Here is a 16,505-nt window from a genome sequence, read left to right as displayed (position 1 = left end):
CATCTGCCACCGCCCGAGCACAAGCACAAGCACAAGCACAAGCACAAGCACAAGCACAAGCACGAGCACGAGCTCGCCGCCCCGCCGACTGTCGTGTGGGCTCCCGACTTCCGACCCTGCCTGGTGCTGGTGCTGGTGCTGGTGCTGCTGCTGCTGCTGGTGCTGCTGGTGCTGCTGCTGTGCTGACGCCGCTGCCCCAGCTGCCTGACCAAACCTTGCCAGCCTGCCCCTGACTGGCACCAACCCGACAACTGACCCGTTCGCCTGAATCTGAACCTGAACCTGATCCTGATCCTGATCCCGAACCCTACTCGCCGCCCGCCTCACCCAATAAACAAACATTCGCCTTGACCCTCGTTCGCCATCGCAACCGCCCTTCTACCATCACGCCCTCTCAGCCCGCCGTTGCACAGACAGCCTGCTGTGTACCCTCGCTGCGCATGTCCGCTGTTCGCCGAGTCTCCCGCCGTCCCTCATTCGCCCTCCAGCTCCTCCTATAACTGCCAAATCCGCTCCGCTCCACCGACGACACCACCACCAACTTGCGCCCAAAAACCGAAACGTCCCAATAGAGGCGCTTTTTGCCTGCGGAGATGGCCGCTTCTCCGCCTGCGTCGCCCGCCCCGAGCGCTATTCAGCGGCCCATGAGCGCCTTGCTGCGTCCCAATCGCAGCTCCAGTCGCATGAGCATGAGCAGCCGCCCTGGCGGCAGCAGAGCCTCCGACGAGGATAGCAAGACGGCCGTCAAAGTCGGTGAGTTGTCGTCGTCGTCGCCTCCAACCGAGCCTCTCTGTTCGGCCTGCTAACTTGGCGCCTCCCGCAGCGATTCGCGTCCGCCCACCTTTGAAGCCTGGCGACCCCAACTACGAGCTCATCCCGCAGCGCTTCCGCGGCTCCGTGTGTCAGACCTCCTCCGACACCACAATCGCCGTCGACTCGAACCAAGGAAAGAAGCTCTTTGTGTTCGACAGAGTTTTCGGCGAGGACATTGGCCAGTCGGGCGTGTGGGAGTACCTGAACGACAGCATCAACTCATTCGTGCAAGGCTACAATGTGTCCATCCTGGCATACGGCCAGTCGGGCGCCGGAAAGTCGTACACCATGGGAACATCGGGCCCGGGGCAGCAGGCCGATCCAAACGCCATGGGTATGTTGCTCGCGCATTTGCAGAGACCCCGGCTGACATGATACAGGTGTTGTACCGCGTGCTGCAAAAGCCTTGTTCGAGATGCTAATAGGCTCATCGACACCGTCTGCGGGGCCAGGAACCGGTCTCCGCGCTCCCACGCGCTATCCCACCGTTGGGCTGCCTCCGGCCAAGCCTGGAGACAAGAATTGGCAGCTCAAGGCCACATATGTCGAGATCCACAACGAGACCCTGCGAGACCTTTTGATTCCTGCGGAAACCCCGCCAAACGAACGCGCCCAAGTCACCATCCGCGAAGACACCAAGGGCAGAATCATTCTCACTGGCCTTCAACAATTGAACATCAATTCGATTGACGATTTACTCCACGCGCTGAACTATGGTTCCTCCATTCGACAGACCGACTCTACAGCCATCAACTCGCAATCTTCGCGTTCGCATGCGGTTTTTAGTTTGAATTTGGTGCAGAAAAAGAGCAAGCCTCCTGCTCCCATTACGGCCCAGGAAAAGAGGCGGTCGGTGCCCATCGAGGCCATGACTGGATCCGAAGGCTTTGTAACAGTCGACAGCAAGATGCACTTCGTCGATCTTGCGGGAAGTGAAAGATTGAAAAACAGCGGTGCCCAAGGCGAACGTGCAAAAGAAGGAATCTCCATCAACGCCGGCCTGGCAGCACTCGGCAAGGTTATTTCTCAACTGTCATCGCGATCCGGCGCGCACGTGTCGTACCGCGACTCGAAGCTCACCCGTCTGCTGCAAGACTCGCTCGGCGGGAATGCCATCACCTACATGGTTGCCTGCGTCAACCCGGCCGAGTTCCACATTAGCGAAACCCTCAACACTGTGCAGTACGCGCAGCGCGCTAGAGCCATTCAGAGCAAGCCCAAGATTCAGCAAACGTCGGAGGATGGCGACAAGCAGGCCATTATCGACCGGCTTCGTGCCGAAGTCTCGTTCCTGCGAGACCAAATCAGGCTCTCTGAGCGCACAGACCGAAAGAGCAAGTCGGCGCAAGAGAGGGCCGAACGCAACACGGAGCGTGAGATGGAGCTGCAAAACCAGCTGCTTGATCTCCAGGAAAACTACACTGCTCTCAGTCAGCGCCACGCAAACTTCATTTCAGAAATTACCAAGGCACACCCTGAATCCGATGCCGCCGAACTGACCGATGCGCTCGGAGAGACTGCCGTGGAGCGGCTCAAGCGCTCAAATTCGTTCGCCGAAGCCGTCCAAGCAGTCGTACTCGAGTACGAGAAGACGATTCAAAGCCTCGAGTCATCCCTGTCGACTACACGTACGCACCTCTCGACAAGCGAAAGCAGCTTGCTGGAAAAGGAAACCAAGATTGCTTACATGGAGAGCGTCAACCAGCAGCTGCAGTCCCGCATTCAGAAGTTTGTGGATCGTGAGGCTAACAACGAAAGCTACCTGCACGACCTGGAAGCCAAGGTTGATGGTATTACTTCTGGCGAGGAGAAGCAAACCGCCATCATTCAAGACTTGCGCAAGGAGTTGAACAGAGCCCGGGAGACGGAGCTCAGTGCCGAAGAATACATCACTACGCTTGAGGACCGTCTGGCCGAGGCTGAGCAGGATCACGAGTTGATGCACAGAGAAATTGAACGATTGGAGCATGTCATTGAGCGGCAGAGGAGTATTGGAAAGCTTGACAACCTCCTCTATGAGCTCGACAATATCCAAAAGGAGAACAAGAATGGCGAAAGTGAGAGCACGACCAATGGAGAAAAGGCTCTCAGCGACGTGTTCGAAGAGCCGAGGGCGGAGGATGTTGACGAGGAGAGGTCATCTACTCCACGGGCAAATGGCGATACCATTGACGAGGTTGTCAAGGATGACATTCAAAAGACGGAAGTGGTGGCCCCGAGCACTGGCGATGACATGCCCCAAAGTCCTGAGCAATCCAGATTCGTTGCCGACAAGCTCGAATCCGTTACGCAGGAGCTTTTGGACCTTCGCATGGAGCACGAAACCACCGTGCACGACCATGAGGAGCTCCAGAGAAAGTACCAGGCGACGCTCAGGACCTTGTCAGAGCTTCAGGATGCTGTCGACGAGGCGCGTGCCAACAAGCGTGATTCTTCTTCTACTAGGCCGGATTCTTTTTTAGCGGACGCGGGGGTGAACGGGGTCAGAGAGACCAAAGAGGATGGGCAACCTTCATCCTCGCGTACCTTATCATCGGAATTGTCCTTGCTTGGGGAATCCACCAATCCCAGGGATTCCTTCTCGACGGCGGCCACCTCCGAGGCTGATACGGCTCATCAGAGGGGAAGGGACAGTGACGGCGACCGTGCCCCGCACGACGAGGAGCGCCTGGTCCATGAGATAGAGAAGCTCAAGAGTTTACATGACGAAAAGGAGGAGAGCATGGGCGAGCTCACCTCGCGTTACGCTCAGCTTGAGAAGGACCACCAGGAGACGCTCAAGTATGTTGATGAGCTCAAGGTCGAGATGCAAAGAGCAGCGCAACTCGCTCGTCCAGACTCGCCAACCGCCCACGTCATTCGTCGGAAGCTCAGTCAAAACATCGTAGCCGTTGACCGCGCCAACCGGTCTTTCGCCGCCATCCGCAACATTGGCTTGGACCACCTCGAAGAAGAGCCAGAGGTCACCCAGGCATTTGAGCAGCACCTCAACACCATCATGGTTGACCTGCACACTGCCAAGGAGCGTGTCAATGCTCTGGAGGCTGATCTGGCCCAGTCGCGCAAGGAGATGGAGGGTAAGATGAGCATTATCTCTGGATTGACGAGGGAGCGATCGAGTTTGAAGGGCTCTCCTCTGGACATTTCCGTCGTTGCCCAGATGCGGGAGCAGCTCATGGAGAACGAGAATATGGTGAAGCAATTGCAAGAGACTCATGCGACGCGGGAAAACGAGCTCTTGGAGCAGATCGAAAGCCTTCGGAACGCGCTGTGTGCCCCCCGCTCGCCTTCAGTGCGCATCACGGACGCCGACAGCCAAGTTTCGCAGTCGCCAGGCACAGGGGGAAGCCTCCTTGAGCCTCCCTCGCCAGAGACCAAGGCCATTGACGATCACTCGCTCAACGGAGCGCAAGAAGAGCAAATCTCTAGCCTGCAACGCGAGGTTGCCCAGTGGCAGACCAAGTACCAGTCCACCATGGACAGCATGCGCGCATCCGAGCAGGAGCTTCAGGCAACCATCAAGCAGCTTGAGTCGGCCTTGCGCGCCGCTGAAGAAGATCAGGCTGAGCGTGCCGAGCGTGCCGAGCTCTCAGATGCTCAGGCTGCCGATGTTGAGGCTTTGAGAGAGGAGATCAAGCACCACAAAGCGACGGCGGCCGCCAGCGCCTCGAGACTGGAGAGCCTTGAGGAATCTTACTCTCGAATCATCCGCCAGGTTGACGAGGACACCAAGGCGAGAGATTTGACGGACAGGGAGCTGCAGACCCACCGCGGGCTCGTTTCGAACCTCGAAAGGCAACTAGAGCAACACAAGGCCACCGTTGATCTTCACCAACAGGGCCTTGACTCGCTGCGCGACACGCATGCCAAGGAGATTCAAGAGTCAAGTCAGCGCCTTGTTGAGCTGGGGGAGGAGCTTGAGAGGGCACAGAGGGAGGAACACGAAGCCAAGGCGGCTGTTGCTGCTCTTGTGGCCAACATTTCGGCTGCCCTGAACGAGGAAACGGACGCGACCAAGGTGCAGTCCCAGATCGAGGCTCTTACGAGCGAGCGCAAGGACTTGCGTGAAAAGCACTTGGCTGCTACAACCGAACTCGACAGCGTCAAGACTCAACTTGAACAAGTCAAGGCCCAGGCTGCGGCCAGCGAGGACAAGGTCAGCGAGCTTAAGATGATCAATGACGAGCTCCTCAAGGAGATTGAGGTGATTAGCGAAAGGGAGAAGAAGAGCGCGCGTTTGGTGGATGAGCTTGAGGAGCAGCTCAACTCCAACTACGACCAGCAGCAAATGGCAACTAAGCGGCTGTCGGCCCTTCAGACTGAGCGCCAGTTCCAGCTCGAAGAAGCGCTGCAGGCGAAGACCCAGCTTGAACGCGAGCTGGAAGACTCGAGGAGAAAGATCTCGGACCTGGAGGTAAGCACCCAACAGAATAATGACAGTGACAAGGCTAACGGTTGTCAGTCTCAACTCGGCAGCGCAAAGCGAACTTCGCACCGCGAATCGCTGGACCCAAGGGACGCAAACCAGAACCGCAAGAGCTCTCATAACAGCCTCCCCTCGCCGCCGCCTGCCATTCCTCTGCCCCCCCTTCCAGGCAGCCCGCCATCCGCCGGCATGTCCTCCCCTGGCCCCACGCCCTCTTCGCCGCCTGGATCGCGCCACCAGAGCAAAGATATTGCGCAGGCACAGTTTGTCGAGGACCAGGAAGCGCGCATCCGCACCATCGAGAAGCACCTCTTTGCCGAGAAGCAGCTCACGGCGACTTTGGAGGAAGCACTCACCGATCTCGAGTCCAACAGCACCAAGGTCAAGGGAGAGATGGAGACGTGGAAGCGCAAGTGTCACGGCCTGGAAGAGGAGCTCAACGTGCTGCGGCAGGAGCAGAGCAAGAACCGTTACTCGCTCCAAGCGGTCGAGGAGGAGCGCAACGCGCGCATGCGCGTCGAGGCCGAGCGTGCGCACCTCGAGGCGCGCATGGCGGCGCTGAACCAAAGCAACAAGAAGAAGAAGAAGAGCGCGTTGAACTGCTTCTAAACTGCATTAGAAAAAGGGGGCTGGGGCGGCATCTTCATGTTTGTGACATTGCTGCTCCGGCAAGGTGTTTTTGGGCGCTCTTCTTCCTCTTTTTTTCCCTCCTTCCCCCCCCCCCCCCCCCCCCCCCTCCCTTCCTCTCGTCGCACTGTAATCGTCCCTTATTTCTTTCCCCCTCTCTCCCGAATTTTCTCCTTTCAAGACTTGACGACTGGACTGGACTGACTGACTGGAAATTGCTTGGGTCATGCGATGCGCACTTGCAGGTGTTCATTTCCTTTTTCTCACTTTGCCCCCTCCTTCTTCTTCCCCTCCTTTGATCCGATTTTCTTTTCTTCTCTTCTTGTGCGTGCCTATTTTCCTTTTTTTGGTTGGTTTCCCATCTGTGTTGTTGCTGCATGTAGGACTCATACCCCTTTCCCCTTTGCCTTTTTTCCCTCCTGTTTTCTTCTTGCTTGAGAGAGAGAGAGAGAGAGAGACAGATGGCTGGTCGGCTTTGTGCCAACTATTCTGCACAAATGAGGCTACCACTTGAACCAAATACAAATGCTGCTTTCTCCCTCTTTCCCTTTCTTCTCTCGCGCCAGATGTGTCTTTGTATCCATGGTTCGAAAAAAAAGGGACGCTGGGGCTGCCACCTTGACTGGCTTCTCTTTTCTAGGAGACAGATAATACCAGAATCGATTCCTCTTCAAACTGCCTTTCCTATCCTTTCCGTCATTATCTGTCTGTTTATTTCACCGCCCATTCTGGCCCGACTGGGGTGCGCATGAACATGAAATCTCTCGCTGCGAGCTGAGGCGCGCGGCTCCGTCGCGACCAAGCGAGCAAGAAAACGTGCTGCAGAGCGCACTGACGTGAGAGTCCAAGGCGATCTTTCCTGGCGGTGAGGAGACGGCGGTAAAGGGGCCCGTCTGATTCGTGCCAGCCGCAGGCGAGAGCATCGAGGAGCCTGGCTGACTGACCGCCACGGGAGCGGAGCGTCGGCCAAGGGCAAGCAAGCAAGCAGGTAACACCGACCCTCTCGCCCTAGATCACGTCTGATTTGTGGAAGAGTTCTTTTTTGGGTTGATGGGCTGGCTGGCCAGCTGGCCGACTGGTTGACTTGCGTTCAGGCCGAAAACACACGTCTTGCCGATCGAAAGGCTTGTCTGAATACTTGCTTGGTCCGTCGGCATTTTTCGTGTGGACGTTTTGTCTGTCTGGCCTGTCAATCTTGCGTCACCAGAGGTGGGTGTTGGTCCGACACACGGCTTTTTCAACTCGTCCAGTCGTCGAACCGAGATGGATAGGGGTCAAGGATGGGCGCTGGAGCTCGGTTGCTGCCGACCGACGTGTGGGCCGCTACCTACGAACTATACAGTACCTCTTGGATCGACGAGGCTCTTTATTTTGTATGTACGTTCTGGTAAGTTTGGCCAGCAAAAGATATCCTGTCCCAGCAATCAACTGACGTCTTTCATGTCCAACGTGTCCGGCCAACAAATTCACAAACGCTCCCCCGAATACTCGGAAGCTTTCACCATGGTGGAGAAGTGCGTACGCTGTTGAAACAAGAGAATTGTTTCCACCATCAACGTGAAACGTCTTTGCACGCGAACGAGGGCTGCTCCGACATATAGCCACATCACGAATTGCCGTTTGCGGAAGTCGATCGCTCCACGCGCCACCCCACCCCATCATGGTCTCCGCGCTCGCTCGGCCTAAGCGAAGCCCCATGAAACTCGGGCGATGGAGGTACAGTGACTGGAGAGGCGGGCATATAATAGCCACTTGCCCTTCGCGATGTCTATTTTTCTCTTTCCTCTACTCCATCCCACGTACTTCTTCTTTGGCTTCACTCTTCTCCCATTCGTGGTCGCTGCGCGTCACTTTTTGCATCTTTTTTCACCCTTTAACAATTTACACTTTGAAAGAGCCCCGGCGGCTCCAATCCTTGACCGCACCCCTCAAAGGAAGAAGAAAAAAAAAAAAAATGAAGTTCACTCTCCCAGCTTTGCTGGCGACGGCGGCCATTGTGCCATTCGTATCGGCGCACTACTGCTTCAACCGGCTCATCGTCAACGACAACATCACGAGCGAGTACGAATACGTACGCAAGAACAACAACTCCAACTCGCCCGTGACGGCCGTCAACTCGACCGACCTGCGCTGCAACGCAGGCGGGCTGCTCACGGGCAGCACAACAAAGACACACGGCGTCAAAGCTGGCGACACGGTCGGCTTCGCGCTGGACACGGGCATCGGGCACCCGGGCCCCGTCCAGGTGTACATGTCCAAGGCGGACACGACGGCAAAAGAGTACGACGGCGCGGGCGAGTGGTTCAAGATCTACGAGCTCGGCACGTCGGACATCACCGATGATGGGCTGCAGTGGGCGACGGACCAGATCACCAACTTTACGTTTGCCATTCCGCAGAAGGTGCCGAGTGGCGAGTATCTGCTGCGCGTTGAGAGTATTGCGCTGCACGGCGCGAGCACGTATGGCGGCGCGCAGTTCTACATCTCGTGCGCGCAGATCAAAGTCGAGGGGTCTGCTGCTGCTGCTGCTGCTGCTGCTGCTGCGGCGGCGGCGGCGGCGCCGGCAGGCGACTTCGTTGCGAAGATTCCGCGTGTTTATACGGGGAATGAGCCCGGTATCATGCTGAATAGTAAGTCATCGTCGTCTTCCTTCCTTTCCTCTTACCCACTCCTGGAATTTCCTTATCCACTACTCCCCAACCCCCGCCCACCCATCCCAGGCCTGGTCCTGGTCCTTGGCCAAATCGAACACCCCAACTGACCCACTACAACAAACAGTCTACTACCCCGTGCCCACAAACTACACCATGCCCGGCCCCGCCATCTGGCCCTCCGGCAACGCAGCCCACAGCGCCGTCTTCGTCGGCGGCAGCTCCGCCTCCCCCGCCTCCCCCGCTACCTCCTCCGCCATCAACGTCGCCGCCGTGACGCCCATCAATACCCCCGCACCCGTCTTCTCCACGCCGGCCTACTCGACGCCCGCAGCCTACACGCCGGCCTACACGCCCGTCTACACGCCCGTCTACACGCCCGGCGCGACGCCCGCGGCTGGTAGCGGTGGTGCCGTGCAGGTGTATGGACAGTGTGGTGGCTCGAATTATCAGGGCAGTACGACGTGTGTGGGTGGTGCGACGTGCAAGCGGTGGAATGATTATTATTCGCAGTGTGTTGCGCCGAGTGCTTAGGCGGTGGCGGTGTTTTGGGGATGAAGAGGGAAGGGGTGGGAGAAGGAGCGAAAGAGGGGAGGAAGGGATGGAGCGTGTGGGGAAAGGGGTGGTTGAGGTGCTTTGCCTCTTCTTGTACATCTATGTGTTTGTATTTGAGTTGGCGGAAGCGGGCTTGTTAAGGAACTTCTTTCTCACTCTGCTTTGCAAACAGATCTTCGACAGCAAGTAAAGTGGGAATCAAGTGACCGGGCGGGCAGCGGTGAGATTCGTCAAACCCCTTCACTCAGGCAGACTAAGAAGCAGAAAGGCGAAAAGACGGGATACGGATGCGAGTAACATGACAGATGACAGCATGTTATGATTTTCAAATGATGAAGTATTTATTGTGTGAAGAGACAGAATTGTGTATCGTTAAGACGTCAAATCATGGCGCATCGCAGCAAGATGTGCATGTACAAGCGTCGACAATGACAATATCGACGACGGCGGCGACGACGACAGCGAGAAACCGGTGACTGATGAACAGCGAGAGCAGTAGCAACGGCAAGAGCCCAAAGACACGGCGCCCTCGAAGCCACCAACCAGCAGCCTATACGGTGATGATGATGATGATGATGATGATGATGATGATGATAAGGAGGAGGAGGAGGAGGAGGAGGAGGAGGAGGAGGAGGAGGAAGAGGAAGAGAAGAGAAGAAGAGGGCCAAAAACCACCACTACGACTCCAAGCATCAAAGCAGCATCCAGAACGACAGCAAAAACAACACCACCAGACCACGCAAGAAGATCATCATCACGACCACGCCAACAGCGCGCCAACAACGGCGACAACGAGCCACACAGCACCGCGTCTGCAAACAACGCTCGCCGCCGCGGCCCCCGTCGACACATACGCCACCTCGGGGTATCCAACGGCCTGGACGCCGTCGACGCGGCAGATGGTGCTGCAGCCCTGGGCGGCGGCCTTGCTGTGCTTCTTGCGCTTCTCCAAGACGGCTCCGCTGCTGCTGCTGCTGCTGCTGCTGCTGCTGCTCCTCTTGGTCTTTTTCTTTCTCCCGTCGACCCAGCTGCTCAGCGAGTCGAGCAAGCCAGTCCACGTGTTGTCGTCGTGGTGCTGTTCATCTTCGACATCGCTATCCCAATCGCGCCAGACAGAGGAGGACGAAGGAGAAGAAGAAGAAGAAGAAGAAGAAGAAGAAGAAGAAGAAGAAGAAGAAGAAGAAGAAGAAGAAGAAGAAGAAGACTCAGACTCAGAGCCCGTCGTGCCAAACTGCTCCTCCATCCACTCGCGCTCCTCCAGCAACGCGACACTCCGCTTGCTCTTGCTCTTCCTCTTCGAATCTGCGTCGGGCCCGGCACGCGGACCGCTGGTGTTGAACACCATCTGCACCCACTGCACGTGAAACTCGGCGCTATCGCCCCTGCTCATGTTCCCACTCCACGACCCGCCGTTGCTCCACATGTTGAGGTACAGCGCGCTCGGCTTGCGCGGGACACTGTACGTATTCGTCGCCACCATCTTGCCATCGAGGTACCAATTCACGCGATGCGGCAACCAATCGATGCGATGCTCATGCCACACGGTCCAATCGTCACCGGCATCTTGCGCCGGCATCGTGACATTGATGCTGGCGGCTTCGATCTCGTCGCCCGCCCTGTTGACCGACGGCTGGTTCGTGTATTGGTATTCGTTGCTGCCGTATTGCGTCAGGATTTCGATGTCGGATTCGTTCGAGTCGTCATAGTAGGTGAAGAAGCCGGCGCAGGCGCCTGGCGCGCCGACGACGCGCGCCCACATGCGCACGGAGGCGTGCAGCATGTTGGCTTGGTTGTTGGCGAGCTCGGATGCGGAGCTGAAGTCGGCGAGGCGCGCGACGCGCATGGTCAGGTAGGTTGGGTAGGCGCTGTCGTTGTTGCCCGTGTCGCTGGCGTTGGATTGCGCTGTGTTGTTCCTTGTCAGTTTTGGAGTTCTGTACACCAGCGCCAGCCAGAGGTCATTCACCCCAACAAGCAGGGCGTGATGGATGGTGTGTGTCAACAAAGGGCACCGTGGACATACTAATATAAACATTCTGCGCCGAATTGACCATGCGCACGGGAAAATCCGCCGTCGCATTGCTCGTCCAATTCTGGATATCCCAATCATTCATAAACTGCGTGCCATTGAGGTACCCCTGGTCGTCGGCAACAACCGATTCGGTGCCCTGGTCCTCGTCGTCGCTCACCACGTCGGGCACCGTGTATTGGTTCGCCGACGTGGCCAGCGAGCGGAAGTCGTAGAAGCGGTGGTACGAGAAGTACTCGCTGGAATTTTTGGACCCCGACCCGATGGCGTAGCAGCTGCAGTTGGCCGAGTTTTGCTTCAGGTCTTGTTGGTTTGTCGAGGAAGAGTCGCTGTCGTCGTCGTCGTCGGCGGCGGCGCGGGCGAAGCGCGAAAAGGCCAAAAGAGGGACGAGAGAGAGCGTCAGCATCGAGTGTGGAGGCACCATTGTGATGCTGTGATTGGATGTGGGTGGTAGTGGTCGAAAGCCACTTGCAAAATCAAGCAAGGATCGTCGTGGGTGCAATAGAAACAGACGAAAAGGAGCAAAAGAAATTGAGAGACTGGTGATGAGGTGAAGAAGATGATGAATCAAAGGAGTCAAGACGCAAAGGCTGAAGACGACGCACTGTTATTATTACTTTTCGCTCGCTTCATACAGACAGACCACGAGACACACATACATACCTATTACCGCTGTTTGGGGCCACAGGGCCAGGCCAGGCGCAGCGCAACCCAGCGCGACCGCCCGCCACCGGGGTAAGTGGGCGCCAGTCGAAAAGCTGGACGAGTCCACGAACGCCCCCGCGAGAGATGATGACGGGGGCTATAGCCATTGGCGCTGTAGCTCGTATTTGCTCGCCGTCTTTGCCCTTGTCGCTGCGCCTCCCCCTCCGCCCACGCCGTCTCGTTCCTGTCGATCAAATTGATTTTCCCACAGGCAGTCTTGTCCGCTTGCGGCCGTGGGCTGCGTCTGGCCGCCGTCAACACCAACAGTCGTGGCCTGGCACCGTCGCTTCAAGTTGCTTGCTCGCTGTCGATTGCAGGACGAAAAAGGCCTCATCATAAGCGCACGTCCAAAAAAGGCTTGTCGCGAAGCTTGTCGACCACATGGCTACCGGGATCTGCGATTCAGCCATCAGTCCTTGGCGCTGCGACAGTCTCGATGCAAAGCCCCGGTTGCGGTGTTTGAAGGTGAAGATGGCCGGCGGCCTGGATTAAACAGAATCCTTGGGCGGACCTGGACTAGGTACAAATTTAAACCTGGATGCCTATATGAACCTCCGGTTCGCATTCCAATCGAAGACAAGCTTGCAAGAAATTTTTTCGCGCAAAAGGAAATGGGAGTGATGTTGCGACGTGAGCCATGTTGAACACGATGTGAATGTGAGGGAAGCTGTGGAGGGGTCGGCCATGGGTAACGTATATCCAAAAGCCGCTGCGCCAAGGGAATCGATGCTGACTGTTGATGAGGTGTGTTGAGATGCAAGTCAAAGGAAAAAAGGCGGGTGCAAAGATCGTTGGAGATGCGCGATGAAAAGGGGCAGCCGTTGTATCAAATGACAGTGCTGCACATGATGTGGAAATAAGGCAAACTTGGGGGGGGGGGGGGGGGGGGGGAGGGGGCGCTCAAAAGACCCGTTTCGTCATGAGGCAAAAGCGACGGGCGAGAAGTGAAGAACCAATCAAAAACTCCTTCAAGATATCAAGACGACGCAGAAGAACGCAAAAAAAAAAAAAAAAAAAAACCCCCCCCCCCCCCCCCCCCCAAGAAGCGGTGCTAAACATAGTGTAATGGGGTATTGCCTCATCATTCTCTCAGCGATCGGGTGCTGGGCTTGCCTGGGCAGACATGACAGGGTCATCCTGAGACATTTCGTCGGGACTGCCTTGGGCTTCATCGTCGGCGTCGAACCAGCTTTCTCCGGATCGATCCTCTTCCACCCTAATGATGGAAATCGAGCTAGACGACATGGAAGAGTCTCTGTTGCTTGGTGGACCGGGCTCTAGCGCCAAAGACTCGCGCTTAACTCGATCGATCAGCGAGAGGCCGGCCAGACGACGTCCGTCGAATGTTGTGCGCGTACTTTGAGACCGGCGCAATGTGGTGGTGGATCTCCTCTTGTGCGTCACGAAAGGATTCGTCGTCTTCGACGATTTTGGTTGGCACGTCAGGGACTTCCTCGTGCTTGTAGTGCTGGAGAGAACGCCGGTCAGGCGTCGTAGCAATCGAAGCCACCGACATTGACGTGCTGGAACGGTTGTGAATGAGGTCCGGAGTCGGCGGAATGCTCGAGTGCCTGTTCGACGGGCGCAGATACGAAGCGTCGTCGTCACCGACGTCGCTGGCCGCCGTCGTGTTGTCACCACCGTCGACGGTTCCCTCGGAAGAGACGGACTTGTTCCTCTGGTGTCCGTTGCTGTTCTCTTCGTCGCTCTCGGCGCGTTGCGCGAGATGCAGACCTTCGACAGCGGCAGCGCATTGCTCAGAAATGTTCCTGATGATGTAGGCAATGGCATCGGTCTTGTCGCGCAGATGTCTGTCGGCGACATCGGCAATGCTGATCTGAGAGAGACGCTTGCGCGAGTTCGGGCTGTTGAAGAGGCGGTTTTCCATGTTGGGGCCGAAATCTTCCCCGTCAAGATGGCTACTTCGGCTATGAGCCCGCGAAGAGGAGCGAGAGTCCACACCGTCAACCCCACGGATGGTACCAACCTCTGATTCTTCTTCCGAACGCTCGCTGCCTTGCTCCGTGGCCTCGTCTTCGTTTTCGTTTTCGCCGATAGACTGCTGCTCGCGCGCAGCCTCGGATGCTGACTCGATCAACTCGGTGAAGTCGGGGTCATTGGCAAGGGACTTGACAATGTGCTCCATGTGGTGGGCCTGGCCATCGATGAGGGCGCGCAGGTGCAGAACCACGCGCTGGGCCTCATCCCTCTGGCGCATGAGGCCAGAGTTGTGCTGTTCGAGCGAGCTGAGCTCCTTCCTGTTGCGCTTCCTCTCGCGCTCCAACTCCTCGGCAATTTCTTGCTGGAGCACCAACGCCTCGAGGGCGTCGTCGCGCTGCTTCTCGGTTCCAGAAAGGCGAACAGTGAGCCTGGCAGCATCGTCCTTTTGCTGGTCGATAAGGTTGGACAGACGGCGATTCTCCTTCTTGTGGTGCTCAATCTTGACCTTGAGATCCTGCGTTTCCTTGGTGAGCTGCTCAGCAAACGACTGGAACTTGAGGAATTGCTGCTTCCAGCTCTCCAGCTCCTCGACGAGGAAGTTGTTTCTCTTGGAAACCTTGGTGATTTCCGTGTCCATCCGGCCCTTGAGGTTGATGTAGTCCTGCCAAGCCTCCATGGCGTCGCGAGAGTACTGGTTGCGCTCGCGGACAATCTCGTTGAGGTGCCTCATCGATACCTTGGTCATCAATGGCTTCTTCTGGGCGCCACCGAAGATGGCCTTGACGCCAGTGTTGCGACCCTGGTTCCTGTCAGCGTAGTCCCTGAGATCCGGATCATTTAGCTTACCAGTTTCTCGCACATGTGGTCCATCACATTCATGACGCCGTCCTGGTTCCACCAATCCGGGCTCTGGATGCTCTCGACCTCGCCGCGCATCACAATGATTTGTCCAGCAGGAACAAGCTTACCACCACCGTACGCAGACCGGAGATGCTGCGGAACACCAGAAGGAACGACTTCACCGTTCAAAGCCTGGGTCATGCGATTGATCATCTTGTTGCGTTGGCCCGGAGTGAGAGCGTTTGGAGGGTTCGACGTCAAAACGAAGTTGCGGTCCAAATCGACGAGGAGAGCGTCGTTGGGCGCTGAGAATAAGGTTCGACATTCGGCAGTCACGCCAAGAATGTACGGACCCGGCTCGTCGACCAGGCTCTTGGCATGGCGAGCGTGAACGACGGGAACGTAGAGACCGCTCCACTCGTAAACACGGACCAAGTAACGCAAAGTCTCGGCGGCCACGGTCAGCATGGCGGCGTAGTGAGAAACAAAGATGATCCTGCGAGTCGGCGACACTGCGGCTTCGACGACGCCAACAATATTTGGGATCGACAGACACGTGAACAGCGGCCACATGGCGAAGTTCTGGAAGCCGGTGGGCGAAGAGGGGAACTGGTAGCATAAGGCGTAATCCTTCATGTCGATTCGGACCAAGTCATTCAGGCGCGGGGCGGGAAAACTGAGAATGCGCGAAACTTCTTCAGCATGGAAAAGATTGGTCGCCTTGTTCCAGTGAATCCACATTCCGCGAAGGTAGTCGCCAAGGAGGTCGTACAGAGGATACCTGGACAGGAAGCTCAAACAGTAGGGGATCCAGTAGGTTTCATCGGACTGCTCGTAGTAGTCGGGTTCGGTGCGCTTGCGAAGCTCGCGGATCGTTTCAGCCCTCTTGTCGTCGGCGCGAGACCAGACGCGAAGGGCGATGCCGTAGAGCGTGTGAGAGGAGTCCTGCTGGAGGACAAACGAGTGGTGGACGCAGTGGGGTTGGTTCCGTCCGGTACAAATCTCGACATCATGGGGAAAACAAGCCTGCAGAAGGAGTCAGCAGAGGCATTGGGTGTGGTGGGTCTATCCAAGCAATTGGGACAACATACGCGCATGGCAGCATGCAAGGAACGGGCAATCTCATTGTCCTGCTCGAGACGCGGACTGGAACCGAGGATTTCGGGCAGCCAGAACTGACTGACGGCACCCTTCATGTGCTGAATTTTGCCCTGGGCCGAAGGGGGAGCCTTGACCCATTGCGAAGGCTCGCGGCCCACGCCGCACACCATGTAGGCGTGGGTGAGGGTCTTGGGAGTGCGCTGGCCGGGTTTGGCATTGAGCTGGGACGGCAATGGCTGGGTGATGCGCGAGTGGAGTGACGAAGTCCGGCTGGGGATAAAGAGACTGTTCTCACCCTGGCTCGTCGATGGGCGCTCAGCGTCGCGGGTGCGCGGACGCAGGGTCAAAGAGGGCGCCATGACAAGAGTCGGGGAGGGGAGGGGAGAAGAGAATACAAGAGGATGGCAGCGGCAGGAGGTCGGGAGAGGAGGTCGTCCAAGTTGGCCCTTGGGGGAGGGGGGCTTCGGGCCGGGAGTGGTAGCGAGCAGACTTGGTGATGAATTGAGTAGAGGCAATGGACGAAGGGGCGAGGGTGGAGTCGGGCGGACGACTAGCTTTGGGAGTGAAGCGGAGAGTCGAGGCTGAAGGGGGAAGTCATGGAGGACTTTGATTTCAGATAGGCGGGTCAAGACGGGTTAGCTTGGCTTGCTCCTGTTCGCCTGAGATTGGCGACCGGGGGGAGGGGGCAATGTCGCGGCCGGCGCCGCCTGGAGAGTTTGATTGAGGCAAGCCCGCAGCGGCCAGCACGAGATCCCAGACGGCGGCAGCCGTCCGCGTGGAATTAGTTCAAAGAGGAATGGAACTGCTCGAAGCGCACGGT

The 16,505-nt window shown here is 57.2% G+C and overlaps 5 protein-coding genes across 5 annotated transcripts; 2 read left to right on the top strand and 3 right to left on the bottom strand.

Annotated features, from left to right (window-relative positions):
• Positions 1 to 150: 150 nt before the first annotated feature.
• IWZ02DRAFT_440465 (kinesin family protein-like protein) lies at positions 151 to 5,957 on the top strand. Its single transcript, XM_066766835.1, has 4 exons — positions 151 to 753; positions 824 to 1,147; positions 1,194 to 5,227; positions 5,276 to 5,957. Exons 1-4 carry the CDS (start codon positions 594 to 596, stop codon positions 5,846 to 5,848), a joined length of 5,091 nt encoding a protein of 1,696 aa, XP_066627450.1. The 5' UTR covers positions 151 to 593; the 3' UTR covers positions 5,849 to 5,957.
• A 1,863-nt stretch (positions 5,958 to 7,820) lies between these two features.
• Positions 7,821 to 9,051, top strand: IWZ02DRAFT_486927 (glycosyl hydrolase family 61-domain-containing protein; the record flags this gene model as incomplete). The annotated part of the gene is made up of 2 exons (XM_066769309.1): positions 7,821 to 8,496; positions 8,645 to 9,051. 2 exons carry the CDS (start codon positions 7,821 to 7,823, stop codon positions 9,049 to 9,051), a joined length of 1,083 nt encoding a protein of 360 aa, XP_066627449.1.
• Positions 9,052 to 9,387: 336 nt separating this feature from the next.
• Positions 9,388 to 9,783, bottom strand: IWZ02DRAFT_440461 (uncharacterized protein). The gene has a single exon (XM_066766834.1). The coding sequence runs from the start codon at positions 9,763 to 9,765 to the stop codon at positions 9,445 to 9,447; it is 321 nt and encodes a 106-aa protein (XP_066627448.1). The 5' UTR covers positions 9,766 to 9,783; the 3' UTR covers positions 9,388 to 9,444.
• IWZ02DRAFT_412626 (concanavalin A-like lectin/glucanase domain-containing protein) lies at positions 9,388 to 11,504 on the bottom strand (the record flags this gene model as incomplete). The annotated part of the gene is made up of 3 exons (XM_066765734.1): positions 9,388 to 9,997; positions 10,343 to 10,937; positions 11,089 to 11,504. 3 exons carry the CDS (start codon positions 11,502 to 11,504, stop codon positions 9,827 to 9,829), a joined length of 1,182 nt encoding a protein of 393 aa, XP_066627447.1. The 3' UTR covers positions 9,388 to 9,826.
• Positions 11,505 to 12,850: 1,346 nt separating this feature from the next.
• On the bottom strand, positions 12,851 to 16,412 carry IWZ02DRAFT_394907 (AEX-3 domain-containing protein). Its single transcript, XM_066765574.1, has 3 exons — positions 15,676 to 16,412; positions 14,591 to 15,610; positions 12,851 to 14,543 (listed from the first exon to the last, which is right to left on the bottom strand). The coding sequence occupies exons 1-3, from the start codon at positions 16,042 to 16,044 to the stop codon at positions 13,101 to 13,103; spliced, it is 2,832 nt and encodes a 943-aa protein (XP_066627446.1). The 5' UTR covers positions 16,045 to 16,412; the 3' UTR covers positions 12,851 to 13,100.
• Positions 16,413 to 16,505: the final 93 nt, after the last annotated feature.

The sequence above is a fragment of the Phyllosticta citriasiana genome, assembly GCF_038021145.1.
Source record: "Phyllosticta citriasiana strain CBS 120426 chromosome Unknown IWZ02scaffold_1, whole genome shotgun sequence".
In the NCBI taxonomy this organism is placed as follows: domain Eukaryota; kingdom Fungi; phylum Ascomycota; class Dothideomycetes; order Botryosphaeriales; family Phyllostictaceae; genus Phyllosticta; species Phyllosticta citriasiana.
This window is presented reverse-complemented; position numbering and strand designations above follow the sequence as displayed.

Coding starts and splice junctions, on each gene's coding strand:
- IWZ02DRAFT_394907 (XM_066765574.1), bottom strand. CDS start 16,044: ATGGCGCCCTCTTTGACCCTGCGTCCGCGCACCCGCGACGCTGAGCGC. Junction 15,611..15,675: donor CCTTGCATGCTGCCATGCGC/GTATGTTGTCCC, acceptor CTCCTTCTGCAG/GCTTGTTTTCCCCATGATGT. Junction 14,544..14,590: donor ACCACATGTGCGAGAAACTG/GTAAGCTAAATG, acceptor GACAGGAACCAG/GGTCGCAACACTGGCGTCAA.
- IWZ02DRAFT_440465 (XM_066766835.1), top strand. CDS start 594: ATGGCCGCTTCTCCGCCTGCGTCGCCCGCCCCGAGCGCTATTCAGCGG. Junction 754..823: donor CAAGACGGCCGTCAAAGTCG/GTGAGTTGTCGT, acceptor CGCCTCCCGCAG/CGATTCGCGTCCGCCCACCT. Junction 5,228..5,275: donor GAAAGATCTCGGACCTGGAG/GTAAGCACCCAA, acceptor AACGGTTGTCAG/TCTCAACTCGGCAGCGCAAA.
- IWZ02DRAFT_440461 (XM_066766834.1), bottom strand. CDS start 9,765: ATGCTTGGAGTCGTAGTGGTGGTTTTTGGCCCTCTTCTTCTCTTCTCT.